This window comes from Alligator mississippiensis, chromosome 12 (assembly GCF_030867095.1).
Source record: "Alligator mississippiensis isolate rAllMis1 chromosome 12, rAllMis1, whole genome shotgun sequence".
In the NCBI taxonomy this organism is placed as follows: Eukaryota; Metazoa; Chordata; order Crocodylia; family Alligatoridae; genus Alligator; species Alligator mississippiensis.
In genome coordinates, this window is record NC_081835.1 from 303,539 (window position 1) to 322,002 (window position 18,464).

An 18,464-nucleotide genomic window follows, 5' to 3' on the forward strand; every position below is an offset into this window, starting at 1 on the left:
TGATCAGGAGCAGTGGCCCCAATGGGCCTAGAGGCAATGGCTCCTTCCCATCACGCCCGGGCAGGCACGGCCGCTGCAGAGCCTGGGCGCGCGGGCACCCACGCCCGGGCTGTGCTGGGCTGCCCCGCAGGCGGGGACGGGGGGGCTGCCCGTCAGCTGTGCCTGGCGCTTTGCGCCTCTGGAGCGTGAAGGAAAGATTTCGTGTTTCCATCTCGGCAGAGCTGTAAATCCTGCTCTATAAATAGCCTCTGCAGAGGCCTGCGTCTCTGGCGGGGCCGGCGGCTGCCGGGGGGCCGGGAGCGGAGCAAAGCTGTTCCAACAGGTGCAGACTGCTGGCTGCCATAAAAAGGCCCCGGCGCAGCTGTCCCCCTGCTCCTGGCTATGCTGGAGCCTGCGCTGCTGCCAGAGCCTGCCGCGACCTGCTCCCACGGCTCGTCCCCGTGGCTGCAGCAGAGCTTGCGCCACGCCACAGCACCCTCCCCGCCCCGGCATAGCTGCGCCAGGGCACGGCGGAGCGGTGGGTATCGCGCAGTCCGGAGCCCCTGACGGCGCTGGTCCTGCGTGGAGCTGCTGCAGGTGAGTGAAAGGCCGGGCGCCAGCTGCACTGCTGGGCTGGCTTCTGCTGCACGCACCAAGGGCTGCACACGGAGGGCTGTGCCCAGCGCACGCCCGTTGGACACCACAGCCGCACGGATGGCTCCTGCAAGGCCAGCCGCTCACTTCTCCACAGCCAGAGAACGGGGCTCCCCTCACCGGGGTGGTGTCTTGTGGCGGGGGGCTGGGCCAGGCTGCCCCCCTGCCCACCCCGGCACTGCCACGGGTCGGGTGGGCATCGCCCGCAGCGCTCCCCCTTCACTGGGGCAGAAGGGACCGTTCTGTGCAGCACAAGCCGACTCCGTCCGCAGCCGGACACGAGCTGGGCAAGGATGCGTTTTCAACCTGCCCGGTCGGTCTCAATTTGAACGCTGCGTTCATCGCCCTGCAGCGCTTCGGGGACACTTCTTCCTTCTCCTTTCGCGATGGCCCTTGCACGAGCACCTCCCGGCGTGCCCAAGAAAGGAGCCTGCCGCCTGGACAGCTGCACAGGGCGTGCTTCCCGGCTAGTGGGGGTGGGGGGCTCCCCGTGTTAACCTTTGCTCCTTGTTTCTAGTTTGAGCCTGGCTGGTTTCCATCTCCAGCCACTGGCTCTTTTTGCCAGACAACGCTCCCCCACGGTCCCCTTCGCTGCTGCAGCGAGGGACGAGGCGATCGATGCAGCCCGCGCTCCCGGCCATTGTTCTGGGAGCCGTTCCTAGGGGCCGGAGCACGGGGAGCGGGGGCAGCAGCCGGCAAAGGGAAGCAGAGGAGGGCTTTGCGATCCAGCAGCGTTCACCCGCCCCTGCTCGGGCCTTGCCGACAGCGTGCGGGGCAGTTTGCTGGAGCGGGCAGCGGCAGAGCCTGCTCTGGGCTCGCGCAGCAATGGGGGAAGCTGCCCCAGGGGAGGCCCAGGGGCTGGGCAAGGCGGTCTGAGGCCAGGCGGGCAGCCCTAGGCAAGGCAGCGCCGGTTTAGTGCAAAGCGTGAACTTAGGCGTGCGCAGAAGGCGCCCAATGCCCTCCAGGCCGGCGCGGAGGCAGAGGTTGGCGCAGGGCGCTGCACCGGCGCTGCCACAGCCGCTGTTACGCTGTGGGGCCGAGTCTATTCCCACACCCGTGCTTGTGTCGCATGTCTGGCCGTGGCATCGGGCACTGGGCAGCAGCCTCGACCCTGGTCACAGCCTGTCCTAAGGGCCGGGGCCTGGTCGAGGCTGTGGCAGGCTGCCAGGCTGGAGGTTTTGCAGCCCAGCGACTAGTTCATGCTGAAATAGCCCGGGAGAGGCTGCGGCAGGTCTTCACGGTGCCCGGTCAGCAACCTGCCCTGCCCGCCGGAGCTGGGAGCGCTCTCGGCACGAGGCCAGGGCACTGCTGCCCAGCGAGGGGATGCCCGGCCTCTCCCTGATCCCCTCTAATCCCGCTGACGGTCCAAGCGAGGCAGCAGGAAACCTGAGCTCTGGCCAGCTGCGTGCAGCCAGGAGCCCGGCTCTGCCTCCCTCCTCCGAGCGCTCAAAATAATCTCTCAGCCCTCAGGAAATTCCAGAAATGCTCCTGCGCCGCTCTGGGGCGGGGGGGGCGGCCGCGGGGAAGTGTGCGGGGGCCTGCCCAGGGCGAGCCAGGTGGCACGTACGGGTCTCTTGGCAGGAGCTTGTGCCGCAGCCAGCCTGGAGGTCTGCAGCAAGCTGCAAGGCATGGAGCAGGCTGCCGAGGACGAAGGTGAGCAGGGGAAGGGCGGCACGTTGGAGGCCTTGGTGCCCAGGCCTGGTGGAGGCAGCCGAGCTGCGCCGGGCAATGGGCAGCCCCTGGGGTCAGCCTGCCGTCCCCGGCTCGGAGGCGCTGGGGCCTGGCGTGGTAACGGTGCCCTGTTGTTGCAGGAGGCCACCACCCCGCGCAGCAGGGAGACGTGCTCCATGGGCGCTACCAGGTGCTGCAGCGCCTGGGCTCCGGGTACTTCGCCACCGTCTGGCTGTGCCAGGACCGGGCGTGAGTGACCAGACAGAGGCACCGACGGGAGGGGCTGGGCAGGGGGAGGGCACAGGGGACCATCGCCGGCAAGAGCGGGCGGCAGCAGGGAGTGCCCCCCCGGCAGACCGGCATGGCAGGGGCTGCGCGGACCTAGCAGCCAGGGCTGTGCTGTGAGCGTGTTAAATCTGCTGGTAGCAATGAGGGCCACTTTTACCTTCTGCTTACAAAGATCCCTGCTTGCTCCCGGGGCTGGAGTCGCTCCTCTGAGGGTGCAGACAGGGTCCCGGGCAGAGGGACAAAGGGGCTGCAGGGACGTGCGGGAGCTTGGCTCCTGGCAGGGCTGGACTGTGCCCGTGGCTGCAGGCTCCTCCTGGCGTGTTGCTGCGTGTCCTGCCCCAGCGGTGCCCAGCACAGGCCAGGCCGGCCCGAGCCAGGGAGCACACAGAGCCCTGCAGCTGCTTGGACAGCAATGCCAGACGTGAGGGAGCGGGCGGCGCGGCTGGGCTGTCCTTGCAAGAGCTGGCCATGGCTATGCTTCCTTCCCAGGGAGAAGCGTCATGTTGCTGTGAAGGTGCCCAAGGGCGGTGAGGCCTTTGCTGATGCAGCCCAGGACGAGATCTCTCTTCTCCGATGTGTACGTGCACGGCCCAGGGAGCACGCTGGCTCCTTGCGTCCCAGCGCTCCGGCATCACAGCCCCTATAGGACCTGCCCTGTCCTGAGCTGCTGCTCGCGGCCTGGAGGGAGCCGGGCTGGCTGCAGGGAGATCACACTGAACTCTGCAGACCCGGGCCTCCGCACAGTGCTTGCTCCCGGAGCAGCCCCAGGGCTTTGGGCCCGCTGCGTTCAGGATCCTCTGCTTCCTGCTGCAGGAGGAATCCCTCCTCCCTCCCCTCACGCTGAGAAGCCGGTGAAAAAATCCTGGGGTGGCAGCAGAAAGACAGGGCTGGTGAGCGGCAGGAAAACGAGGGCATGAAAGCAAGGACCTCAGCACAAAAGGCTTGTGCGGCAGCCGGCAGGCTGGGTCCCGCACACCGCAGAGACCTGCAAAAGCCAGGACAAGGCAGCAAAGAGTAAAACTGGCCCCTAAGAGAGCCTGAGCCGCTTTCTGCCACTGCCCATGGCTGCCTTCTAAGGTAGGGGCACCTGTCTGTGTCTCCGCTAGGACCCCTGGAGATAGCTTGACCTTTCACGCCCGTAATTCTCTACTTCTTAGGGTCTGGCTAAACAATGATGCTGGACTGGCTTAATCCTAATCAGCCGAGTTAAACGAGCACGTGTGACTCCTGTGCGGGGTTGCTTACCTTAGGTTCAAAATGGGGCTGGTTTAGTTTAGGAATTTACCAACCCAAACTAAGCTGATTTAAGTCAGGGTTCAAGCGGTGCAAGAAAGGCCATAAAGTTGAAGTAGTTTGATTTAAAGAGTAGAGAAATTGTCCCAGCAGTTATCAGGAAAACGGTGCACTTAGACCTGGCTGCATACTCTACTAATAGTTCAGTTGCTATTTAGCAGTATTTAGCCAACCGTGCCTCCCCCGTGCTGGCCGAGCGCTCTGCGGTGGCAAACTCGCACAGTCCAAAAGGAAACGTGTCGGGGAGATATTCTCCCACTGGACCAAGAGGGCTGTATACCAAATCAGAGGCCACATGTTTCTAGGCGGCTGGCTTTCAGGGGGATGTTATGATTATTTATGGCACGGAGACAGCGGCTCTGCATCCACGGCCCCGTAGGAGGCACTGTTTGGACAAAGAGCAGAGGGACAGGCCCTGCCCCAAGGCGTTCCCAGCCTGACGGGAGGGGGGGGTGGAACGGATGTGGGTGCCTGAGTTACCCACGGGACCGGTCTGGTCGGCCTGACGCGCTGCACCGCGCAGCAGGGCAGCCCTTCAGTAACTGCGGGAGCTGCCCTTGGCAGGGCCAGCCGTGGGCTGCTGGCAGTGGCGAGCGCCTGGAGGGAGGCACGCGCTGAGCTACGCAGACGCAGCAAAACCAGGTGTGCAGAACTAGCCTGCCCAGTCCACGCTGCGTAACCCGGAGGAGATTCACCCGGGGCAGATTAGCCCACGTGACTGGACTCTGGTTTCTTCCCTGCTGCATGTCACCAACAGAAAGTGCAAGGAAGCATGCCAAGGAGCGAGAAACGCCCCCACGCAGAGCTCTTACTGCAGGAAGAGCAGCCACTCCGGGGCCCCAGAGTCCAGCTGGCACCTTGCTGCTGCTGCTGCTCAGATATAGTGGTGGGCAGCAGGATGGGGAGAGGGTCCCAGCATACACGTTTCACGATATGAGCTCCTCTGAATTGTCTCCCAGGTCAACAGCATGAAGAAAAAGGACCGGGCAGGAGAGAACATTGTCCATTTATTAGATGACTTCAAAATGATTGGAGTGAATGGCTTCCATATCCTTCACCTCTGACTACTGTGGCTGTAAGGGGTGGGCCGCAGGCCGCGTCAGAGAGGGAGCGTGTGATGGCAGCATGGAGGCCTCGGTGTCAGCCCCGTGGGACGGGGGGGCTTGAGGTGGCGCCGGCGCTGGAAGAACGCGCTGGCTGTAGGGCAGCAAGGGGGCTGGAGCGAGGGGACAGGCTGGCTGTCCTAGCGAAAGCCAAGGGGAGCAGCTGGTGCTTTCTGTCCATGCATCCCTGACTCTGTCTTACATGTGTGCTCGGTCTTCGAGTTGCTGGGTCCCTCTCTGCGATGCCTGATGAGGATCCACGGTGCCCAGGGCCTCCCCTTGCCTTTTGTGAAGAAAGCCTTGCTGCAGGTGAGCCCAAAATGCTGGAGGATGAGGCTGCAGCTGCGGGGCTGAGGGGCAGCAGGGCAGGGTGGGCAATCCAGGAGCCTAGCAGGATGCTAAGGGTTGGTTATTCCAGTGTGGTTTTGCCTCGAATGTCAGTGCAGTTCCTGCGCGATCAAGCGAGTCTCCCTGCTGAGCCATGCACTGGCCTCTTGCCTGAACTTCCTGGGCTTCCCGTGCAGAGCATCGAAACACCTGCCCGCACGCAGCGCGGCTCCCTCCACGGTGAGTTCCTGTGGAGCGGAGCGCACGGAGAAGAGGTCCAGCGCTGGAAGGAAAGCACTGGCCTGTTCTCTCTGGATGGAAGGAAATGACGAAAAGGAAAAAGCCCAAGAAAGAACGAACGCGGCAAAAGCCAAGCGGGGACCTCCGTTCCCGGGGCAGCCAGACCATTGGCGCTCCGACTACGCCAATAAGCCCCTCGCTCCGGTTGTTGTGTCAGCCTGACGCGTCTCATTAGCTCATCAACAGGCTGGGCAGCAGAGCCCTTCCCCGCTGACAGCTGCTTTACCTTGTGTTCTCAGCTGCCCGCTTGCTCCACGCTGCACGGCCACTCTGCCTTGCAGCCAGGGCATGCTGCTCCTCAGAGGCAGGCGATGCCTGGTCTGTTTGCCCGACCTCGCAGAATTCTTTACTAAGAAAAGCTAACGAATACCCACGACGCTGCCAGGCCAGGACCCGTAGATGAGTTTGTTAAGATAGCCAAAGGGAAGAGGAAGTAAAGGCAGACTTTAAATGGGCCAGGTGTTGCAACCCCCTTCTGTAAAACTGCACGTGGGCTGGGATTCATTAGTGTTGTGCTAACGCTTGGGAACTTGGGGCAACCGCGCTGAGCCCTGAATCTCACTGGAATTTTAAAAGGGCCCCGTCAGCTGGTCCAGGGAGGGCTTTTGCTGACCCGTGCCCAGGCAGCTCACCACAAACACTGCCGAGATGTCCTGCTGCAGGATCGCCTGCCTGGAAACCTGGTGCAGCACAGTCTGTTCCGGACTGTTGGCTCATCAGGCGCCTCGTGCAACGCAGGGACACGTGGGACAAGCTGCCTGCCACATCCATACTTTCCACTGACAGAACAGGAACCTCTCCTGGCTTCTGCTGCCCTGACGCCATCATGGAAAATTCTCTCTGGCCCCACAGCACCGACAGCCTGTCGACAAGCTGGCCTCAGGACCAGTCGGGAGCAGCACCAAGGGCAAAATGCACAGCAGGGAGCAGAGCTCCACCTTGGCCATGGGACGTATCTCCACCTTTCTCATAACATTTAAAGTGCCACTAGTGATTTTACTCAATGCTCTTTCCTTTCAGAGGCCATGCTCCTGGTCCCACAGGGTCTGCTTTTCTTTGCACCACTGCACCCAAAGACTTCCTGCTCCTGGCGACGCCAGGTCCACGTTGCTCCAATTTTTCCCATGCCCTCCAGGCCCAACAGTGGAACTGTTGGTTCTGTCACACGGGTCCCACTAGTCAGCGCCTGATCTTGGATGCCTGGATGCCTATGTCAAGCTGGCTTATAGGATTCCTTATAGAGCAGCACTTTCCTACAAGGTCTTGTCCGGCACGTTTTTTTTTCCCCCAACACGCAGAAAACAGTCTTTTGTGCTGGACTCTCTCAACATGAGCAGAAGCTGCTGCAAGTGTCCCTCAGCATCACTCTGTGACCTGCTCTCCTGTGCCCCCAGGTCCTGGCAGGATTGCACTTCCTGCACAAGCACTGCCGTATCATCCACGCAGACATCAAGCCAGAGAATATCCTGCTGCACGTGAGCGAGGCGAGTCTGCAGAGCTTTCTATGTGATGCAGATGCCTGGAACCAGAGCCCAGGTGTGGGTCCACTGAGGTCAGGTAGGCTGGGAGAGGGGGGCAGGGACCGCTAATTCCTCCCAGGAGAGAGCACTTCCCTGCACACCCTACGCCAGGGGTGGTGCATGGACTTTGCAGCAAAGCAAGAGACACACTATGGGAGATTATTGGCTGTTGGGAGCACACTGATGTCTGTGCTGGCAGGTCTTTCCAGATTTCAGGAGTCTTCCCATCTGAATCACCTGCCAGCCACGCAAGCCCAGTGAAGGTCTGCTCATATGCAGGCATGCTGCCAAAAACCAGTTTGTGTATAGGAACAACTGCAAAATGAGGAACCTTGCACCTCACTTGTCTGTAGCTTCACAGCAAATACAACCTTGCAGTACGATGCAGCTCCACTTTGTATAGCACTCGCATGCTACTTGTAATCCAGACTGCTCAGTTGTCACTGTCCAAAGGCTCACACCCTGACAGGGTTAAGCAAAAGCTAAGTCCTGTCTGGTCTTCATCTCCAGCATGTTTCTGAGGTTGACAGGTTCACTGTGTCCCAACTAACTGAGGTGGCACTGACTTCTCAGGGGCCTCTCAGCTCCATCCTTCTGGCAGTGGGTGATACGTAAGCAGTTCACGGGGCTGACTCTTCCTGTGTCCTGTTGCACCCAGGACAACCTGTGCACCCGGGACCAACAGGTTTCACAAGACAAAAGCAATGCTCCCCATGCTCTCTTGCTGTTGTTTTTCCTTCTTTTTCTTCTGCTTTTGTGTGCTAGTTCCTAGGACTCGTCTGAAATAAGCCCTCAGATGCGATCCACCTTTTCTCTGCAATTTTATTCAGCAACAGCCACAGTTGAGATCTGCCTCCTGGCACCAGGAGCTGACCTGCAGTGTCCTCCCTGACGCAGGTCCCAGCAAGGCTCTGCTGTTTGCCATTGGTCCTGGCAAAGTGGGTGAACCAGGACTGACTGCTTGGTCGCTTTCTCCAAACCAGTCTCTCAGAGTCCATCTAAAATCCATGTTCAAAGATTTGAACACGTAGACTGTAGACTGCATTTCTGCTGGCATGGAAATAGGTGCAACATGCTAGAAAGCAGCAGCATTAGGCCTTAAAATGATGCAACTCATGGGAACAGCATGAGGAGCTGGGGACAATATCACTCTCCTGCTATTCCTGCTCTGTGGATGTCTCTCTGGCCTGGAGCGCACACCCTGCTCCATACGCACGTCAGCACCACCCACCACCGTCACTGCAACCCTGTCTTTACCCGTAGTCCCCATAGTTGTGACTGCTCAGCTCTGCAGGAGAATGGCAGTGCCCAGTCTCAGCTAGCCAGCGGACACTCCTTCCTCCTCTTCATCTAAAACAGTGCTTTTCAATCTACGGTTTTTGGACCCCTGGGGATCTGCAGACTATGTCTAAGGGGTCCACAAAACATGACTATGATTAATCAAAAGTATGGGAATACCCACTTACTGGGTCTGCACCTCCATTTGCAATATTTTAGGGGGCTGCAAATGAAAAAAGGTTGAAAACCACTGATCTAGACGCAGGCTCCATCACTGCAACAGAAACGCTGTGATAGAGCTCGTCTTGCGCGGTCTTTTCCAAGAACCAAATCAAAAAGTATGTGGTCACCTCACAACTATGTGGCTGAGCAGGTTCTGTCTGAGGTCTGTGCCCAGCAGGGATCACATTTCCTCTTGTGGAGGGTAAAGGCAGGCACTGTGGACCCTCCTCTCCTCTGAGGCTGCCCGGCAGAAGAGGACGAGCTGTGTGAGCCGATTCAGGCCGTGACGCTCCACGTTCTTTCGAAAACCCTCTTGCAGGGTTGTTCGTGTCCTCTCCTAACTAAATGGAAGTGACAAATCAGGGCTGGATAAAGAGGAACGGTCTCTCTGCTGCTGTAGGGATTGGGGGGCTAAAAAGCATCAAAGGCACCAAAGCGCACGTGAATGATGCGTGACGAGCGATGCACCTGCTGGCTTGGAGAGGGGCCGATGTCTGCCTCTGTTTTGTGCAGGGGATGATCTCGTGCGTCAGTTGGATCCCTGCGACATAATGAAACTGGGAGTGAAAATCGCAGACCTAGGCAGCGCGTGCTGGACGGTGAGTCTGTCTCAACTCTTACTCTCGTGATACAGGATCACGCCCTCCCCTCTCGTGTCTGACCCTGCTCTTTGGTGCCCGTCTGTCACGACATCACCCCCTGAAAAGAGACCGACTGAGCTTGGCACGCGCGGGTTGTGCTCAGCACTGCTGGCTCAGGGCTGGGCTCTCCAGGCCAGGGCAGGCTGCAGTGTTTGGGAAGGGCGCGTGGGCACGGGGGGGAGTCAGCTTCTGGAGCTAGAAACCCCAGCCAGTGTGGAAGGAGAGCTTGCTCCAGGGGTTGCTCGGGCTCGGGCTCGGCCCGGGGGTCTGCTGCGTCCGGCACAGCCTGGGGGTGCTCGGTGTGTTCAGCCCACGGCCCCCCGGGCCTTGTGGTGACACTGCTCACCCACGCCGCGGGCCCCACGTGCAGCTGCTTGTTTCTGTTGCAGTACAAGCCCGTCTGCAAAGAGATCCAGACTCAGCCGTACCGAGCCCTGGAAGTCCTTCTTGGCTTAGATTACAGCACTCCCGCAGACATCTGGAGCACGGGCTGCCTGGTAGGGACTCGCGCCGCGGGGGTGCGCGTGCCCGTGCCCGCAGCGCGCCACGCGTGCGGAGCAGGACTACGGCCACGCCTGCGGGAACCATTGTCCGTAAACAGCAGGGTCTCTCGCTGCATTTGGGAGCAAGGCTCCCTCCTGCCAGCCAGCACTTGTGTGCGTGCGCGAGACAGGGGCCCTGCAGCCCGCCCTCCCCGGGCTGGGCTGGGCTGGGCTGGGCACGCGCGGGCCGGGGCTGCGGGGCAGAGGCTGGGCGCGGCGCGGCGCGGGGACGCCTGGGCAGGGCGGCGCGTGACTCGGCTCCCGCGCAGGCCTTCGAGATGGTGACCGGCGAGCGCCTGTTCGACCCCCGGCCCGGGGACTGCTGCTCCCTCGACGAGGGTAGGGCCCGGGGCGGGGCGGGGCGGGGCGGGGCGGGGGCCCCGGGCCGGGCGGCCGGCAGGCGCGCGCCCACACCTGCCTCTCCCCAGATCACATCGCTCGTGTCATCGAGCTGCTGGGCAGCATCCCGCCCCGCATGGCCCTCTCCTGGAAGGGGGCCGCCGCCTTCTTCAGCAGGCGAGGTGAGCGGCCGGCGGGGCCGCCCCGGGGACACCGGCTGCAAGCGGGGGCGGGCGGGCGGGCCGGGGCGGCTGCAGCCCTCCTGCCCCTGGCGCCGGCCACGCGCTCGGGAGCGCGGCTGATGCTGCGGGGGACGGGCCGGGCCAGGGCCTCCCCGCGCCCAGCGCTGCGTGTCCCGCAGGCCGTGGCGGCGGCGGCGAGGGCGGGCCCCGGCGCGGGCTGCAGGCGGTGCTGGAGGCGCGGCGGGGCCGGGGCCGGGGCCGGGGGCCGGAGCGGGCTCTCGGCAGCTTCCTGCGGCGCGCGCTGGAGCGCGCCCCCGAGCGCCGCGCCACGGCCCTCGCCTGCCTCCAGCACCCCTGGCTGCGCGCGCAGCCCTAGTCCCCGCCCCACCCCGGGGCGGAGCCAAGGCGCGCGCACGTGACGGCGGCGCGGGCCCTGATTGGCGGCGGCGGCGGCAGCGGCAGCGGCTGCGCGGGATGGAGGCGGACGAGGCGCTGCTGGCGCCGCTGCGGGAGCTCGGCCTGCCCGAGGCCGCCGCGCGGCGGGTGCGTGGGCCGGGCCGGGCCGGGCCGGGGGGTGCCGGGCGGCGGGGCCTGGTGCGGGCGGGCGCGGGCTGACGGCGCTCCCCGCAGGCGCTGGTGCTGACCGGGAACACGTCGGCGGAGGCGGCGGCGCAGCTCTACTTCGGGAGCCTGGAGGCGCAGGTGCGCGGCGCGGCGCGGGGCGGGGTGCCGGGCGGGGCGGGGCGGGGCGGGGCGCGGCGCTGCCGGCCGCGGCCCCGCGCTGAGGCGGAGTTGTCCCGCAGGAGGCGGCGGGGCGGGACGGCGAGTACAAGATGGTGCTGGTGGTGAACACGGAGCTGTCCATGGGCGCCGGCAAGGTGAGCGGGGCCGGGGGCGGGGGCGGGGCCGGGCGGCGCGGCGCGGCGTGACCGCAGGCTCGTTGCAGACGGCGGCGCAGGCGGGGCACGCGGCCGTGGGGCTGTACCGGCTGGCGGAGCAGCAGCCCGCGGGCCGGGAGGCGTTGCAGTGCTGGGATGAGTGCGGGTAAGACGGACGCGGGGGCCGGGGGCTGGCCTGCCCTGCCGCACCGCGCCGCGGGCGGCTGTGGGCAGCGAGGGACGGGGCTCCCTGATGCCGCCTTTTCCCAGCTAGTGCGAAGAAGGTGGTGGTGCAGGGCACGAACGCTGCCCACCTGATGGACCTCCAGGCCCTGGCGCTCAGCCTGGAGCTGCCCACGTACCTGGTGCGGGACGCAGGGAGGACGCAGGTAACCGCGCCGGGCGGGCCGTGCCTGCGGGGAGCGCACCTCGCACCTCGCGCTCGCAGAGACGAGTTTCCTGGAGCCGAGCACAGCCTGGGGGAAAGGCTGCAGCCCCGTGCACGATCGCTCCAAGTCTGGAATGAAAACTTTACCACGTGCTTAAAAAACCCGTATTCCTATGAATACAAGAAAGTTTGTGGATAAAGAAAGATCCTAGTTAATAGCTCTGAAACCATAAATAACTTTAAAAAATGTGTGGGGCTATAGGGAGCTGATACTGATGAGCTCCACTACGAACGAGCAGTCGTAAGATGCGGGCCTTGGTGTAAGGAAAGCTTCAAGGCAGCAACAAAGAAGCAGCTGCATCTGGGAGGGCAGGGAAAACGAGAAGGAACCTTTCAAATAAGCAGGAACAGAAAAGCTAGCAATGGTACAGACGGTGTTTGTTGGCAATTATACTGCTAACAAACAACTAAGAGGGCAAAATTGCCCTGTACCGGAGCCGGGGGGCAGCTGGGTGACTTGTCATCAGGGCGGGACGTGTACAGAAGCAGTTCCCATTCCAGCACTTACAAAGTAGTTTGGCAGTGGCCAAAAGCCTGACGAGGTGGGTATCCTGCTCCAGGAGGTGGAAGAAGAGTTCCTCGAGCCATTGCTGCTGAGTGCGAATGGCTTGTGGAGCGTTCCTGAGCTTCCACAGAACCGAGAAACGCGCTGATAGCAGGGGATGAAACAAGGACCCACATAACCACGGTTAGGATAGAAGTAACAATTTATAGTAGCAAAGGCCAGTAGTAACAACATCAACATGGCTCTGTGGGTAATGGGGGTTGTGATGCGTTTAACAGGCTTATTGTCTCAGAAAGCCTGTCAACACTTCAAGTTGTAGGATACTTTGCTTAACACCACAGGCCATTTTCAAAAAAAAAAAAAAAATAGCAATTCAGCACACGTTAAATGGATTAAAAACCAAGAGTGGACGTGTGCTTCTAAGTGCGTGGAAAGAAGGGAACCGTTAGGGATGTACAGCCAGACAGTATCTTGATCAATGGTCTGGGCTGAAGTTCTTTAAAACTAGTCTGGGTCCCAGAGCCGGGAGGTCCCTTCCTGTGGGACGTTCCAGGATCTCCCCGGCTGGGGGTGCCGACAGGGACAGCTGCTTTGGAAAGCAGCGACTGAAGGGAATTTATGGCACATGCTGAGTTCCACTGTCCTTATGGCTGACAGCTAACATGATCCAGAAATGAAGAGTCAGGATCAGGGACTGATGACGGGAGCGTGCACTATATACAATGCTGATCAGACCACTAGTAAATGGCCACTTGGGGATGCGACCTCTAAAAATACAGGGTGCCTTGATCTCCCAGATGGAGAGAGGCAGGCCGCGATGCCGTGGCTGAAGCTAGACGCACTGATAAGAAATAAGATGCACCTTCTAGATAGGGAGGGTAATTATTAGCCATTGCAGCCACTTACCTAGAGATATAGTGGACTCGGTGGGATGGATTCAGTTGTTAGATAGGAATTAAGTGTCTACCCTTGGCGTTGCTGTTCTTGATGCAATGGCATTGTCCCCACTTCAGGTCCCAGCTGGATCATGCACTGTCCTTGCCATCATGGGAGAAGAAGAAACAGTGAATAAAGTGACTGGGACGCTGCAGCTTCTAAACTAAAGGCATCACCAGAGCTGCGTCCTGCCATGCGTGGCGATTGTGCTATGAGAAGCACCTACTGGCATCCTCTCTGGCTCTCAGGAACCAGATGGCAGTTCCCTTTTTTGCCTGCTGGCGCTGTTGTGGGAAACGAGGCTGGGGTGAGGAAGCAGGCTCTCTGCTTCTGCTTGAGACAGGAGGTCTTGCTAGCCCCGGACTCCAGGAAGGGGTATTCCACCCTTTGTATCGGAGGTAGAGTGGAGGGGATGCTGCATAATCCTACCTCCCGCTTCCGTCTGACAGACCAGGCTTGTATTGTCTGGGACACGTATAAACAAGGTGCAATTCTGACATGCCTTGGCCTTCCTTTCCTTCCCTTCCCCTCCGCCTGCAGTACAGCGCCCAGCTCTGCTCGTTTCCCGCCCCGCCCTTCCTCGGTGCCTTGAAGCGCTGCGCTCTGCCGAGCTCCTCGGGGACGGCACCGCGGGGGGGAAAGGCTTGTCTGGGAGAGAGGGTGTCCCGTGACCTGCTGCATGAAAAGGGCTGCAAAGACTGAACCGCTCAATAGCTGAGACTGCTGAGAGGCTCACAGGGAAGGTTTGGGGTTGAGGTGGGGCCCAGCTGGGGCTGAAGCCTTTTGGATTTGGTGCATAAGCTGCCTCTAGAAGCTCCCCACCGCGGTTACCCCCGTGCTGGCCAGCGCGGGTTCGCTTGTACCTTTTACCCACTAGCCCCCGGAGGCGAGACGCTGGATCACACGGCCCTTCCTCAGCAGGGCTAGAAACCTGCCCACTGCCGTGGTGCGGGATCGTGCTAGTCGGGAATGTGGGGTGTGGAAGTGGAGACAACGTGCGTTTTTAAAGCAGGTTAAATATGTGACACTTCCAGGGAGGTGCGAAGAGCTCTTCCTCCCATCCACTCGCGTCCGGGATCCTGCTTGCTCGCAGGACACCCGGCTGTCTCACCCCAGCGGGCGGCGCGGCGCGGCGGGGGCACCTGGGCGGCTGCGCCCGGGAGGGACCGTCCCCGGCTCCTGGGGAGGGCCGGGCCCGCCGCCGCCGCGGAGTCGGGCTGCTGCGGCGCCGGGCAGGAGCGGGCGGGCAGCTGCGGCCGAGGCGCGAGAGGAGCCGGGAGCGCGCAGCCGGGCCCCGCGCTCCCGGCTGCTCCCCGTGCGGCGGCCCCGCCCGGGCCCGTGTCTCGGGTGGAGCGCGGCCCCGCCTGTCCGTCGCGCCGCTGTCCTTTCCGGAAGCGAGGTGGGGCCCAGGCCCGAGCGCGGACAGCGGCTCGGCCCGGGCCCGGGACAAGGCCGCGGCCCCGCTCCACGTGCTCCGCGCCGCCGGCCCGGGGCGGGGCGGGGGGCCGGGTGCACTGACGCCGCCCGGCCGCGCAGGGCGCTGTGGCGCGGGGCGGGGCAGGGAGCGGCTGGGCAGCGTCGCGCATGCGCCGAGAGCCCGGGCAGCTCGGCCCCGCCCCGCTGCCACGCGTCCCGAGGCGGGAGTGCCTCACGTGGTGCGGGAGCCGACCAATCCGCGCCGACCCCGCCCCGCGGCACGTAGCTCCCGGGCCCGCGGCGCGCCGCCCCGCTCCCACCGGCGCCTTCTGGGCGGGCCGCACCGCCCCTCTCCCTCGGCCCCGGCCCGCGGACTGGCAGCCGCTGCTGCCAATGGGCTGCTGCGCCCGCGGGGAGTGGGGCCGAGTGGGAGAGCGGCAGCCAATGAGCGGCGCGCATGGGCTCGGCCCGGCGCAGCGGGAGCCAATCGGAAGTGCCCGTGGGCGGGGCGGGCGGCCCGCCGGGGCGGGCCCGGGGCCCGCCAGAGCCAATGGCGAGTGTCGGTGGGCGGGCCCGGGGCGCCCCTGGCGCCGGCGCCGGGGATCCCCGTGCGCGCAGTGCCGTTTCCGCCCGGCCGGGAGCAGCCGCCGCGCGGGGGAGGGGCCGGGGCGCCGCAGGCCGCGCTCCGCCCGCCGGGCCGACACCGCGGGCCCGGCCCGGGCCGCCCAGGTACGCGCCGCCGCCGCCAGCGCGCCGGGGCTAGGGGATCCCGGGCACGGGGCGGGGGCCGGGGATCCCGGCCGGGCGGCGGGGCTCAGGGCGACCCGGCCGGGGCAGGCGGGCTCGGAGGGCCGGGCTCGGTAGGGCCGGTCTGCGGGGGGCTCGGGGCGTCCCGGCCGGGCGAGGCGGGCGTGCGCGGGTCCCGGCCCGGGGCGGAGGATGCGCCGGGCGGGGGCTGGGGGCACCCGGGGATGCGCGGGGCAAGAGCGCGTGTGGGGCGCGGTGGGGGGGGTGCCTGGTCCTGGGGAGGTTCCTGGCGGCAGGGGGTGGGGGGTTTCTGGCCGTGGGGGCAGGGAGGTGGGGGGTGGGGGAGAGTTCCTGGGTATGGGGGGAGGATGGGGGGTTTCTGGTCGCGTGGGGGCAGGGAGATGGGGGGTTTCTGGTCGCGTGGGGGCAGGGAGATGGGGGGTTCCTGGTCGCGTGGGGGCAGGGAGATGGGGGGTTCCTGGCTGCTGGCACAGGGAAGTGGGTTCCTGGGCCAGCCCAGGACAGTTGCCCCGCTGCAGGCATGGGGGGGGCGGCTGCAGCCAGCCAGGGGATTCCCCGCTCCTGCCTGGGCTCCAGGCGCTGGCGGCTGCCGAGGGGATCATGGCGCTCCCGCGTGCGCGCCGCCCGCCCTGAGCATGGAGCTGTGGCTGGGGTGGAGCGGGTGGGTCGGCGCTGGGGATCCCGTGTGTTTTGCGTCCTGGCGGGGCAGGCACGGGGCTTTGTCTGCTCCTGGCAGGCCGCCTCGGGAGTGCCCTCCATGGTGGGAAAGTCCCTTTTGGATGTGAGCTGCTGCTCCCCAGGAATGGGGCTGGAGCAGCTGCAGCTTCCCCCCTTCCCCACCGTCTGCCCCGAGCTGCCGCGCTCCTCAGGGTCTGGGGGAGGAGGGGTTGACCTGCATTTTCTGCTTTCTCATGGTGCCGGTGCAGCGTGTTCACTAATAATCCTCTTCTCTCTCGCCTGGTGCTGGAGGTTGCAGCACGGATTTTCCTGCATTTGGTTGTGTCACGTGTGTGCTGTGCTGGGTGGGTTCCCAGCTCTCCTGCCTGCCTGGGGCTCAGCACCTAAGTACAGCAGGTTTGTGTTGAGCAGTGTGTGGCTGTGGCAAGGTCACCGTAGCCCTGTGTCTAAGCAGCTTGTCCTTGGGGGCCGTGGCCTCCTGCTTAGGCCCCTGCTGTCGCGTGGCCCCTGCCCTTTGAGCGGCTGTCTGGCGAAGCGGGAAGGATCCTGTGTTCCCGTCCTCCCAGAGGAGGAAGGAGCTGAGATGAGGCTCCCTGTGCTACCAAATAGGGAGAATCTGTGCAGAGGGGGATTCTCAACAGGCAGCAGATAGTCTTGTGCAGGGACGTCATTGTATGGTGATTAAAATATGCCGTTGGGATTCTTCCAGCTTTCTGCAGAGGCCAATTCTGCTTTAAGGAGATAATGGCTCTTTGCAGGCCTTGCAGTGGCCTCCTGCAGTCTCTCCCTGGCCCATTATGTAATTGGAGTGTTTAAGGTTCACTCAGGCAGAGGCTGTGGGCAGGAGAATGAATTGATTTCTTCTCGTGGGGGATGGGTCTCAAGGAACATGATTTCTGGTAGCGAACGTGTGTTTCAAATAATGCGTATTTCAGACTGAACGGAGCGAGCTAAAACTCAAGGCTAGACAAAGGTGATTGTTTCCTCGAGCAGGACTAGGGAAGCTCTAGGAGGATGCTAGGAATTTCTCTGCAGCTGGCCCAGGAAGTCATTTTGCTGCCAGTCCTCTGGCTCCAAGCACCGGAGTGAAGGAAGCAGGGTGTCGCTTTGCTCGGGTCTTGTGGATAAGTGTTGGAGGCAGCGACAGCAGCTGCACTCAGCTCTCGAGCTTGGTTGCTATGTGAGAAGCTTCAGTAGTGCTGGCTGCTATCTCCAGGGAGGGACGGCAGAGCAGCCTCCATTAGTGCTGTGCTTGGGAGATGGCTGGTCCAGGCTCAGGGAAGGGCCTTGGCTTTTTCCAGGGTGTTTTGGCAGCCCTAAATGCGAGCATGCGCATCTGGGTCCCGCTGCTTTTCACCACTGGGGTTGGGATGTCACGAGGGGGCTGCCTGGACCTTGTTTCCCACCTGTGCAGAAGCAGGACAGTGAGAGTGACTGTGGTCGTCCTGTAACAGGGCTGCATCCTCTGATCTGGGGCTGCCGTCTGCACCTGACCCCCGTCCCCTTTCCCGTTGGCCGTAGAGCCAGATGCTTTCCTTATTCTTTGTGTGTCCCTTCCATTGGCTGGGCCCCATTCGCCTTATTGACTGGCATTTCTGCTGTGTGCAGTGGGTGTGTGTCACAGACACTGGCCTGCTAATGCTGAGAGGGGATTTTCCATTCACAGATTAGAGAACAGACAAAATAATGGCCTAGCTCAACTTTGGAACTGGCAACAGAATATAGTTGCAAGGAGTTTTCCTGGCTTTGCTGGGTCCTGAGCACAATTCACAGCATATTGTGTCTTCTCCAGTTGGACACCTGGCAAAGCGTGCGGGAAGTGCTTCCCTTCTGCTGCTGGCTGCAAGGGAAATGTGCGGCAACCGCCCCTCTTCCCTCCTGCGGGAACCTGGAACGTGGCCCCACAGCTGGCTCCGGCATTGGGTCTAGGCACAGGTTGTAGGGTCCATGACTGCATTGTGGCGTCCATCGGCTGCAGCCCACGTGCTGCCTATCTGATGTTAATAGAATTTCCTATTTAGGAGAAAAAACTGACATTCTTGGCTACTTCAATCTAGCTGTTCTGCATTTTGAGACACCCTCTTGAATTAGTGAGCTGTAAACCTACTCCAATTAAGTTGTTTTAAAAAGTAGTGTAGCTCAACTCACTCACATAATCCAAGTGAGGGAGGGAGAGACGATGCAAAGCAGAAAAACTATAGTGTTGAAACATCTTCCTGGGCTGAAAAAACATCTGGTTCATTCTGTTAAAAGATAGCCCTTCCCTCCCCTTTTTTTCAGAAAACATCAGGTTAATCCAGTACTGTTAAAAAAAAATCTCATCATCTTTATCTCAAACTTTTCCATACATTTTTTGACTCGGCAATCATGTTTTTAAGCTAAAGCATTACATAATTAATTGTTGGTATGTGTGATTTCATATCTTGGGTGTTGTAGATCCCCAAATACTGCCGGGGGCGGGGGGAAGGATTAATCGCCTTAATGGAAATGCAGCCA

General features: G+C 62.2%; 2 protein-coding genes across 10 annotated transcripts in view; both read left to right on the top strand.

Annotated features, from left to right (window-relative positions):
* The first annotated feature begins 348 nt into the window (after positions 1–348).
* Positions 349–13,603, top strand: LOC102562383 (SRSF protein kinase 3). Of its 8 annotated transcripts, XM_059715424.1 has the most exons (16): positions 349–576; positions 2,215–2,286; positions 2,445–2,553; positions 3,082–3,169; positions 4,845–4,931; positions 5,190–5,297; positions 5,430–5,555; positions 7,010–7,172; positions 9,149–9,234; positions 9,666–9,773; positions 10,088–10,157; positions 10,247–10,339; positions 10,970–11,041; positions 11,143–11,217; positions 11,488–11,606; positions 13,184–13,603. In XM_059715424.1, exons 2-16 carry the CDS (start codon positions 2,262–2,264, stop codon positions 13,271–13,273), a joined length of 1,419 nt encoding a protein of 472 aa, XP_059571407.1. In that variant the 5' UTR covers positions 349–576; positions 2,215–2,261; the 3' UTR covers positions 13,274–13,603. The 8 variants fall into 8 exon arrangements, 7 of the variants coding, with proteins under 7 accessions (XP_059571407.1, XP_059571412.1, XP_059571410.1 ...); XR_009455879.1 differs by lacking the exon at positions 349–576 and having other exon boundaries at positions 615–2,286; positions 11,492–11,606; positions 13,184–13,235; XM_059715427.1 differs by lacking the exons at positions 349–576; positions 13,184–13,603 and adding an exon at positions 11,286–11,383 and having other exon boundaries at positions 615–2,286; positions 11,488–11,578.
* A 1,555-nt stretch (positions 13,604–15,158) lies between these two features.
* SETD5 (SET domain containing 5) overlaps positions 15,159–18,464 on the top strand; it is a 75,458-nt gene continuing 72,152 nt past the window's right edge. Inside the window, exon 1 of one of the 2 annotated variants that reach the window (XM_059715422.1) lies at positions 15,159–15,251. The gene's annotated coding sequence lies outside the window, so the exon portion shown is untranslated. The remainder of the gene's footprint in view (positions 15,252–18,464) is intronic. The other variant, XM_059715423.1, reaches the window with a different exon arrangement.